The 11,136-nt window shown below is 41.6% G+C and overlaps 1 protein-coding gene across 6 annotated transcripts in view; it reads left to right on the forward strand.

Annotated features, from left to right (window-relative positions):
- Positions 1-11,136, forward strand: part of MEIS1 (Meis homeobox 1) — a 152,997-nt gene that overhangs the window by 37,500 nt on the left and 104,361 nt on the right. For all 6 annotated transcript variants that reach the window (XM_083606616.1, XM_083606613.1, XM_083606614.1 and 3 more), the window contains one exon: positions 2,347-2,458. In XM_083606616.1, coding sequence (XP_083462742.1) covers positions 2,347-2,458 — 112 coding nt within the window. The remainder of the gene's footprint in view (positions 1-2,346; positions 2,459-11,136) is intronic.

Below are 11,136 nucleotides of genomic sequence, written 5' to 3' on the forward strand. Positions count from 1 at the left end.
TAGTATTCAGAGACCAGGAGAGCATTCAGCTTCCTTACCTGGGTACCTATCATGGTATTAAATATATATACCCTGACCTTGAAAATAAACACAAGTGAATGCCTTGTCCCATCTAGTTTGACTCTTAAGATTCCGTTGGACTTCATCAGATCTAGCATATTCTGAAATATAACACTTTAATTAATGGTGCATTAATTCATATCAGCAGGCGCTTTTGATCTGAATTTTCAGACCTTTGCTGAAGAATTTTCTTTGCCATCAGGCTTATTCAGACAATTAAGAAAAATATTTTTGGTAATAGTCAGCTGGTGACCTGTTTTAATCTACAATGTGCTCTTATTGTATTTTAATTGTCGTGAACCACTTTGATTTTTTTAAATGAAAGAATATACAAATGTGTTTTTTTTAAAAAATAATATTATTAAGATGATGTGCTTTGATTTGTCTCAGTTGATATTGTATTAATTCTCTGTCGGCAATACTGCAAAACAGTAAAGAACGTGCTATTATGTTGCACACACGCACACCACACACAAATTGTGTAGGATGACCAGTGAGTCACTGAGATGTTTTTAAAAGCTTACTACTAAAAGCTAATTAAAATCATTTCTGTTGATAAAGGGAGACATGGAAGGATTGTGCCATGATTGTTTTCCTTAAAAATTTAATTTACAGCCAATTTTTCCTATCTGAATGTTATTTTCAAATGCACCCAGTGATAAGAAGCAACATCTGTTTTCTGTTGAATAGTACAAGAGTGCTCTGCATGGGGCTGAGTGTACACTGTTCATATGAAGCCATTGTTGCTCTGATTCCTCCCCCCTTTTTGTCTTGATGCTGGGTCCATTTGCCCATATACCATGTGGCAAACAGCTGACACATATTGACTATTAGGGATCTTAGGGCTAATTATGAGTGATGTATTTAAACGTTCCCATGTTTGTCTTTTGTATGCAGTTGGAGGCTTATGTAAATTGCACTGTTGTAGACCACTCCCCATTTCCTAAGAGTAGCAGATTGTTAGGGTGGGTTTTTTTGGGGGGGGGGAGAAGGGTCCTGTAAAAACTAATACTAGTCTTTCCCACAGCCCTATGAAATTTGCTGTTTTCTAAGGTTGCAAAGCATGCTTTACTTTAAAATAACAGTATATATTGCCATATTATATATATATATAGAGAGAGAGAGAGAGAGAGAGTGCGTGCGCACGCACGCTTGGGTTCAGGGAACAGACAAGCCTAAAAAGGGTGTTTTTTTCTGTTTTAAAAATATTCATTGCCATTCTTCAGAAACTTGTAATATTTTGCACTAGAATATGGTCTATGCCTCCCTTTAAATCCATCTCAGTTAAAAGAAAAGAACTCATCCTGAAACTCACTTACAGATGGTACCTAACACCACAGAAACTAGCACTGATACGCTCAGGAGTCTCACCAAAATGCTGGAGAGGATGCACCTCCCCAGGCACATACCTCTACATGTGGTGGGAATGTCCCAAAATCCAACTTTTCTGGACATCAGTCATACATGAAATATGCAAAATAACTAAACAAATATTACAAGTCACCCCAGAACTGGCCCTACTCAACATCTTCCAAGATAACACTGCCTTCTCACATTATAAAGAGCTCATAACCCACCTACTCTCAGCAGCCAGAAGCATCATAGCCAGACACTGGAGAGACCTATCAGGAGTAAACATGGACCAATGGTATCAAATAGTATGGGAAACAGCCTTACTAGAAAAACTAACTAATAAATTGAAACGGACATGGGGACAAATAGAAGAAAATGTCTTCACCCTGATATGGTTCCCCTTTATCACATACATAGCCCAGCAATACAACAAGAATCCGCCAACAGCATATGAATCAATATGACTAACTTGACCCCAACCCCCCCATAAACAAATCTCACTACAGCCAACCAAAGACAACCTACCCTAGGTCACCCCCAGCCTCTCTCACTACCAAGGAAATATAACAAGCGACTAGAAAGAGAACCCACACAAGTGATGCTGATACAAAACCCCACACATACACTAAGTAGAAAAATAGAAGCATTCCCACCCCACCCCACACACCATCCCCACCCTCTCCCTCTTTCCCCCTCTTTTCTTCCCAACCTTATATGGCATGCAACACTAATGTCTTACAACAAATGAAACTGATCTGTAGAAAACACAACCTGAAAAAAGAGACAATGCACGTATTTTTGTAAACTAAGAAATCTTTAATAAATTTTTTTTTTTAAAAAGAAACTTGCAATATTTGTATTTTCTTCCTCTGTGTAATGTGCAGAATATTGCTTGTTTTGTTTTTAGTCATTTGCTTAATTCTCACCCAACAGCCTTCCTGGAACAGAGATCACGATGACACAGCGTCAACACGTTCAGGAGGTACACCGGGACCCTCCAGTGGGGGACATACATCACACAGCGGTGACAACAGCAGCGAACAAGGTAGGAATCATACTTTGAATCCTGGCTGATTTGCGGGGCATCATCGCTCCAATATGCTGGCATTAAATAAGTGCTTCATATATTTAATAGATGTGAACACTGAGGCAGGGTCCTGGTGTTGACAGCATGTCTTCCTTTGGTGCACAAGGATAAATGACCATCCTTAATTTTCCATCCAAGCAGGCCTTGAGCAGCAGCTGCCTATCTAGTGGAGCTTCTGGGTGGTGGTTCTTTCTAGTCCTACAGACTTTAAGACTAGAGAAGACCACAGTATGGTTTAAGGCCATGATCAAAGTTTATGGTTTTGGTAACAAAGGCAGTTTGGGCCTAAGCTGCAGCATCTTCAAACTAAGGAACTGAACTTGGTCAATATGTGCCTTTTCATTGCCTTTCTGAGAATAGCAGTTGGCATAGTGAGGTGGAGCTGCCATCCTGGCACTGGAATGGAGCAGAGTTGAGTATTGAATGCATGGACACCCCAGCAGAGCATATCCAGTGTTTCCACCAGTGCAGCTACACAGTCCCGACCTCAGCATTGCCCTCTATGGCTATGTAGTGGTGCTTACTTTAAGCAGTACGTACAATGATGTATGATGTAGTTCATTATCGTCTTCCAGTCAGGAAGTTAGTAGCCTTACAGGTCAGTCCTATACATGTCTAATCAGAAGTCCAATTGACTTCAGTGAGGTTTTCTTCCTGGTGAAAACAATAATGATAACAATTATTATTTATATGCTGCCCAGGTGATGCTGTGGCCTAAACCACTGAGCCTCTTGGGCTTGCCGATTGGAAGTTTGGCGGTTCGAATACATGCGGCGGGGTGAGCTCCAGTTGCTCTGTCCCAGCTCCTGCCAACCTAGCAGTTTGAAAGCATACCAGTGCAAGTTGATAAATAGGTACTGCTGTGGTGGGAAGGTAAATGGCTCTGGTTTCCGTCACAGTGTCCTGTTGCGCCAGAAGTGGTTTAGTCCTGCTGGCCACATGACCCGGAAAGCTGTCTGTGGACAAACGCCAGCTCCCTTGGCCTGAAGTGAGATGAGTGCCGCACCCCAGTCACCTATGTCTGGACTTAACTGTCCAAGGGTCCTTTACCTATATTCTGCCCATCTGACTGGGTTACCTCAGCCACTCTGGGCAGCTTCCAGCAAATTAAAACATCAAACACTGTATAACATCAAACATATAAAGGGCTGCGTTCATATGTCTTCTAAAAGTCAGATAGTTGTTTATTTCCTTGCCATCTGATGAGAGGGCGTTCCACAGGGCGGGCTTGACTCCCGAGTAGACCCTCTACCAGAACAGAATTGCAGCCTTAGTTCTCAATTCACATCAATAGTTGATGCTCAAATTACATACTGCCAAAACTTTGGCAATGTTTTCTTTTAGAAACTACAACACAAACTAGAGTAGTCTTCAGCCTTTTTAGCTCCTGTACCCCATTTTATGTCATTTTGCAGCATGGAATCCACATATATATTTTTTTTTAAAAACCATGTATGCCCATTTTTCTACTCCTGTTTTCTCCTATTCCCCCACTTTGTGCCAACATTTCCAATTGTGTATGTGGGGGAGGGGAACGGGATGGACAGACAGACCCCTAAACAGAAACCATGTTTTGCGGTGTAGCCCTGAGTGCCCCAGCTTAGCTGAGAGAGTGATCCACCACTTGTTGATCTTGGTCCACCTAGAAGACAAACTGATAGGCGGCAGAGGTCCCTGTAGGAGAAGAGACAGAGCTATATTTGAGTGTTTTAGTGAACTTAATTGAGGTGTGGTGCACAAAAAATATTAAACGTAGACTACATTTGTTCCAGTTATACTTGTATATCTGCTGCCCGTACTTCCCATATTCTGCCAATTTGCCAGAATGCCAAATTCATTTACAGTTGTTGTTTTTTAAACCCACAATTAATTCACTGATGGAGAAAGAGCAGGGGCTTAGTTTTCTTGCTTTGTGTGTTTGTGTATAGCATGTGTGACATCAATCAGTACTGTCTTTTTAAAAAAAGACAATGTGTGAAAAACCCTAAAAAAATTTTTTTTACATCAGCAAAGACCAACTGCAACAAATTTCATGTTAATTAAATGCAATTAAAATTTTAAAAGGACCCTTAATCTGAATATAAAGAGAATTCTTTTATTGAAGTAGGCTCTGAACCTACAATAGGTATAAACTTTTAAAATGTAGTTTTATGATCCCGTTTCATTCAAGTGCTGTTGGACAACAAAGGAATTGTGTGTTCAAAAAAGGGAAGGGGGGAGGTTTAATAGGACTCATTAGAATTGGAAAATCCTACATTTAACTAGATTAGTTTTTAAACTAAAGTAGCGTTCTATTTTTTGTGTGTGTCCACATGTAAGGATTCAGGCTTAAATTGTGACTAACATCTTCCTATAGACTTTTAAGCATTCAAACCACTTTATTGTTTAAATTAAAGTTGCTGACATCACCACAAGTAAAGCCTAGTAAAAATGGGGCCTGGTATGGTAAACTCTTGAAGAGCTGAAGCAGAAACTGGCAACCTTCTGACCTCTGACTTTTACTGGAAAATGATATGCAACATAAATTTAAGGGGCCTTTTCTCTTTCAAGTATTTCTTCATATGTGTGTTGCAGTTCACAGTAGTTAAGGTGAGCTGACACTTCTGGGGTATTTCCACTAATGTTTTTTGTGGGTTTTTTTTGTTTTCTTTTTTACATAAATGGCTGTAAAACAACAGGCTCATCATGAATAGGAACACAAGGCTAAACCTTCCCCATTTCTCTAATCAACATAAAATCCAAAGATGGCTGCTGGAGATGACTGTGATTTTTTTTTTTTTGGCAGGTGGTGATGGGGATGAGAATGTGGGTTGTTTTGGGAATAAGTCCGTTCTCAGAGAACTGTTGCAGGGTATCCAAAGAGAGAAGGGATCCACCTGGAAATTTTCCTGTGTGTTTCTGCAGCTGTGTAGCACCCATTCACTTTAATGGGATTTATGCCAGGGAATGCCCCGGTGCATTGTGCAGCTTGTGCCAATTCATTTCCATAGAGACACTGTGACTCCTAATGAAGTAACCCCAACTCTTGGCTCATTTTTTGCTGCACCAGTTCCAGGATGGCATGGCAGAGAGGTCTGGATCAGGCCCATCACCAGTAGCTGGGCTGGCTGAGGATCCAGCAGATCCTTGGCTGGTCCAGTTCAACCCCATCTCCAGAAACACCCCATTTGCTTCCACCCACACTTTTGGGAGAGCAGCAGGGACTTCCACAACGGTGGAGGCCCCCTGATGGCAGAGCTAAGAGATGGCACACTTCTACTGCATCCAAATCCATCTAGTGGGGTAAATTGAGGTCTTAGATTACCCCTTTGGGTACTTTTGAAAATTTGTGGTTTAACATTTCAGTTTCAGTTAGCTGAAATATGTATGTCATTCAAACGTAAAATATTGTGTGGTAATCTTGAGCAAGGTAATAAGTTGAGATTGTTTTAATTTTCCCTAGACAAAATCCACTACTGGTTTTGCTTCTTCAGAACTGATCTTGATTTTCTCACAAAGTTCTGAGCAAGTGCTGAATTCTATTCTGAACTAGTTCTGATGATAGCAGGGCTGTAGTCAGGAAAACTGACCATCCAAAAGCAAGAATCTGGATCAGGGTAGAGGGGTATGGAGGTAGGGGCAAGTGTGGTTCTCCCCAGGACTTCTTTTAGCTGGAACTCACTGGAACTCACTTCTGGCACCTCTCAAGGGCATCATTGCCATTATAAGAGAACAAGGGATGTGTTTATGGTGCTTTCTGGCTTATCTCTCTCTCCCTCTCTGTCTCTCTTTTTATAGAAATATAGCACTGGTTCTCCCACCAACAATTTTCCTGACTGGAGTCTCTGTCCACTATTCACTAAAAATGCACACCATTCATTGCTTTTTATGATGAAAGGGAAAATATATCATAAGGTAGACCTTGTCTATCCCTGAGATTTTGGCAGTGATACCAGAGCAGGTGTAGCTCCTTCTCACCAATTTATCCTGATGGCAACCCGTTGTCTTTTTTTCCAATTCATGCGCTCCATTGACTGTTTTGGAGCAAAACAGGCAAAATCCTTGCTGGAATCTGGAAGACAGAACATTTGAGGAGCTTTGCCAGTTGCATAGGCCAGTTGTTGATCCCAAATTCCTCAATGTTCATAAAGGTAAAGGGATCCCTGACCATGACCGACTCTGGGGTTGGGGCGCTCATCTCGCTTTATTGGCCGAGGGAGCCGGCATACAGCTTCCGGTCATGTGGCCAGCATGACTAAGCCGCTTCTGGTGAACCAGAGCAACGCACGGAAATGCCGTTTGCCTTCCCGCCGGAGTGGTACCTATTTATCTACTTGCACTTTGACGTGCTTTCAAACTGCTAGGTTGGCAGGAGCAGGGACCGAGCAACGGGAGCTCACCCTGTTGCGGGGATTCGAACCGCCGACCTTCTGATCGGCAAGTCCTAGGCTCTGTGGTTTAACCCACAGTGCCACCCGCATCCCTTCATTGTTCATAGAAACCCTTAATTATATAAGCAAACTTGTATATAAGTTCACCTCTTTCCTGCTGTGAATACTCCTGATAGATAAGTTATGGTAATGGCAAGGTGTATGTTGTAAAGAGTAAGCTTTAATGACTTAGTAGAGGTTAGTCTATCTTAGCAGAAGGCTTATAAAGAAGCCTTTTAGCATTAAATAGTAGTAACGCCTTTACTAAAATAGGCTGTGTACACAATTGCTGGCTTAAAATGCAGCCAGGTTGTTCTTTTTCTCAATTTGGATCAAAGCTAGTTTGGAGAAAAACACAGCATTTTATAAGAAATGACAGGGTAGATGCAGGATAGAGATGAATGGCGGCTAATGTTGTGTGTAGACCACTTCCCACACTAATTGTGAGAGTGCGCTGGATGCAGAGTAAATGGAAGTGTGTACATACAGCCATGGTCCCCATAAGCAATTCTTTTCATAGTATTTTTCTAGTAACTGTGAATTATCACAGTACAGAACTCATTCAGGGAGCCCATGTTGTAACTCTACATCACAGTGTTGTGCTGTGTTTCCATCTCTGTGTTTATAATTAAGAAGACAAAATAATTAAAAGCAGGTCTAGGCTAGCTGTGTGTTCATGGAGACTGAGGTAGACTTTGTGTATATAGGAAAGTAAACTTGAAGGGAGGGGAATAAAGCAGCCATGGCAACCATGGAGTGAACTGCGGTATTCTCCCTGGTCTTTTTTGTATGGGGCGGGAATTTCATTACTTGCCCAGTCTCTGTGTAGCAAGAAAGCTTTTCCTTCTTGCATGAGTTACAGTAGTTACTTTCATGCACAATGTGTGGCATTTTGCAAACCTAACATCCAATAAAATGGGTGGTATTTTAATTATGAAAAAGTAATATGTAATAAAAAAGTAATATGCTTGGATCCAGAGTAGTCTGCGTGGAACTCACACAACAGGACTTTCCCATCTCTCCACTCACTGCAGCTCCCCAAGGTCCTCTTCTGAAACTGCATGGGATGTGGAGGGGGGAGGAAATTTACTTGGCCACAAGCATACATCTTCTGAGCAAAACATTTCCTCAAAGGACCCTTAAGTTTCTGTCTCAAGGGCTCCAGGGGCAGGGGGAACTGATTTAATCTCTTTCCCTTTCAAACCTGTGGAGGGGCTTGTATTGGGCTCAGAGGATAAAGTAGACAAGCTGTGTTCAAGCTGTGTTCATCTTCTTGGCTTAAGTTGTGAGGGCACCAGTGCTTAATCCCAAGGCAACCCACTTGCCAGGACTTCAGGACCAAAGCAAGGGGCAGAAAGCTCAGACAGCTGCCCTTCCATCCATCCATCCTCAAAGCCAGTACAGAGAATGGATAGCCATCCAGTCTGCTTGAGCCTTGGGAGCAAGGGTGTGAGGTGAGCAGTGTGCTTTGGAAGCAAAGCGTGGAGGCAGTAGAGGTCATCAAAGCAAGCTCTTTGGGGCCACGTTCCAGCCACCATCTCTCTTCCCAAGTTGGTTGCTTCCTTCCTGGCTCCAACAGAATGACTTCAGCAGCTACCTCAGAGCTTTTGTCATGGGCAGGGTGTGTGTGTGTGTGTGTGTGTGTGTGTGTGTGTGTGTGTGTGTGTGGAAAGGAAGGATAGAAGGGGGCGGTGAAATCTGCTTCTCTTGAAAAACTTTTTAGGAGTCCCCACTTCTTTGTTTCCTGCTCCCTACTTTTTGAGCAAAGGTGCCAAGTGCGATTTCAGTAGGAGTGTGGGAGAAAGAGAGAGAGAGGGAGTGTGTGCTAATTAATGTCTTAAATTTGTTGTTGTTTAGTCATTTAGTCGTGCCCGACTCTTTGTGACCCCATGGACTAGAGCACGCCATGTCTTAAATTACTCTTATTGAAATCAGTAGATTTCATTTAACTCTGTCATGGCTTTATTTGAAAATGGAATTTGTTTTTTTAAAAAAATCCTGAGCCCAGACTTTCTGTGTCCAAGGCCCAGTTTTCATTGTCCTGCGATTGTGTTTCAGACAAAAGAAAAGTTGTCCTTTTAAGGTAGGAAGTGAGGTTTTCTTCTCCTGGAAACAGTATCAATACTTGCAATGTTTTCCTGCCTTTTGTAGAAGAGTTCAGGCAACCTATTGGCAAAAGGCAATTCCATTTATTATTGAAGAGAATCTCAAGGCAGTTGTTTCGAGGCTGCAAAGCTGGCTGGCAGAGCTGGATGAAGGAGCGGGGGAAGGGCCACATTATGTTCCAGATGACTGAGCAACGATTTATACACCAGCTCGCCTTTTTACATGAAGAAGAAAAGTAATAACAGCACAGACCCAGCCTTTGGAAGCAGTCAGATGTCTGATGACTAATGGGATAGGTAGGAAGGAGCTCTCTGATTGGATGTCTTAATGAGCAGATTTCGCACAGAGTTTGGGCTGCAGTTCCCCTTGACCTTTACCCTTTATTGACCGAACTGACACTTCATTTTTCACATACTTCCAATTATGGCTCAGCTTAAGTGTTGCCCTCCCTCCTTTATTTCTTTCCTATGGACAACTTGAGAGTGGTTGAGGCCACAGAAGATATTTTAATTTGAGAAACTACCGTAGAGGTTCAGTTTTTTAAGATGTAATCTGAAACTGCGGTCATTTTGCAATTTTCCCTAAAGAACATAACAGGTTTCTTTTTGTTTAGCTAATCTATAAAGATCCCCCCCCCCAAGAAAATAATGCAGATGTTTGCTTCAGACTGGAATATTAAGATTTAAAAACTTGCATTTAAACACACTTTCCCCTCTCTTTCTCCCCCAAAATGATGCTTTGTAGATCCAAGTAGTTTGAATGATGTGTATTTGTTCACACTGTGCTATTTCTCAAGAGACTTTTGTAGTGTGATGCCCTAAAATGTCTTTAACACTCTTCAGAGACTAGAGAAAAGCAAGACATAGTTGTGGATACAGTTCTCAAGTCCTTAGACTACATGGAAGCATCATTGTTGTTCTGGCAATATTTAATGTGTAAATGGAAATTAAAAGGGTGATCCTTTTTAAGAGATGGCTGAAAACGATGGCATTTGAGTGTTTCTAAGAATAGTGTGGGAAGGATTTCTTTACTATAAGCTGTTAGGGAATATTCCATAGCAAGGCGGATCATACATAAAGGGTAGTTTTGAAGTAGTGTCTGTGTCTATGTGATTTTCTTTTCCGGCCGCTTCAAGTTTGAATTTACATTTCCGCAATAATTGTAGTTAATGCAAATAAGCGCATTTTAAAAATAAAAACCAGAGCTACAATAGTTTCAGCACCTGCACGAATCACTTAATTCTGGAGGTCACCTAGTGAAGTCCATCTGCATAATAATCAGGCATACTATTTATTTGATGAAATTATTGCTTGGAAATACTTGGAAATATATAACCAAATACTTACATCCAAACAGAGGCCCTTAGAAAATAGAAGTATTTATTTCAAAATGTATGAAGTGTTACCTACTTTATTATGTAGCCCTCTGGCACCGTAATAGCATGGCATATTTTTACTATAATATGGTAATAAAAAGATATGTAAAAGGCAGACAAAGGTACTGTCTTTTCAGTAAGGTGACCCCTGTTACCAAGTAACTGCTTTACTTATGAGCTTATTAAAAACTCAAAAAATGAGCTTTTCATACTTCATAGGCATTGATGTGAAAATGAGCTGTCCTGTGAGTAGTTTTCTTGATCATTTTTAGAACAATTGATTAGCCAAAGAGCTTCTGTCATTAGTTGACATTGACTGATAGCAATTTGTCACAAGCTCCGAAGGTCAGCCAGAGAGTGGAAGCTTCAGCTTGTCTTTGATTGACCTTTACTGATGCCATTATCATACGACTGGCTTGGCTAGATGTGACCCTCAATTGAAATAGACAGAGCATCAGTCAGCAGTGGGTTGTTCTCTTTTCTGATTATTTATATATTGTGCAGTGGCGTAGCGTGGGGGTGCAGGGGGGGCCGGCTGCACCGGGCGCAACATCTGGGGGTTAGGGTTAAGGGGCGCAAATCCACGGGTTAGGGGGCGCAAATCCATGGGTTAGGGGGTGCAAATTACTTGCCTTGCCCCGGGTGCTGACAACCCACGCTACGCCACTGATATTGTATGTCTTCAGCTGCATCTAAGAGCCTTATTTTATGCTTTAAATATATTAATAGATTTGAGTACTGTCTCT

Source organism: Podarcis filfolensis, assembly GCF_964270895.1.
Source record: "Podarcis filfolensis genome assembly, chromosome: 3".
NCBI lineage: Eukaryota > Metazoa > Chordata > Lepidosauria > Squamata > Lacertidae > Podarcis > Podarcis filfolensis.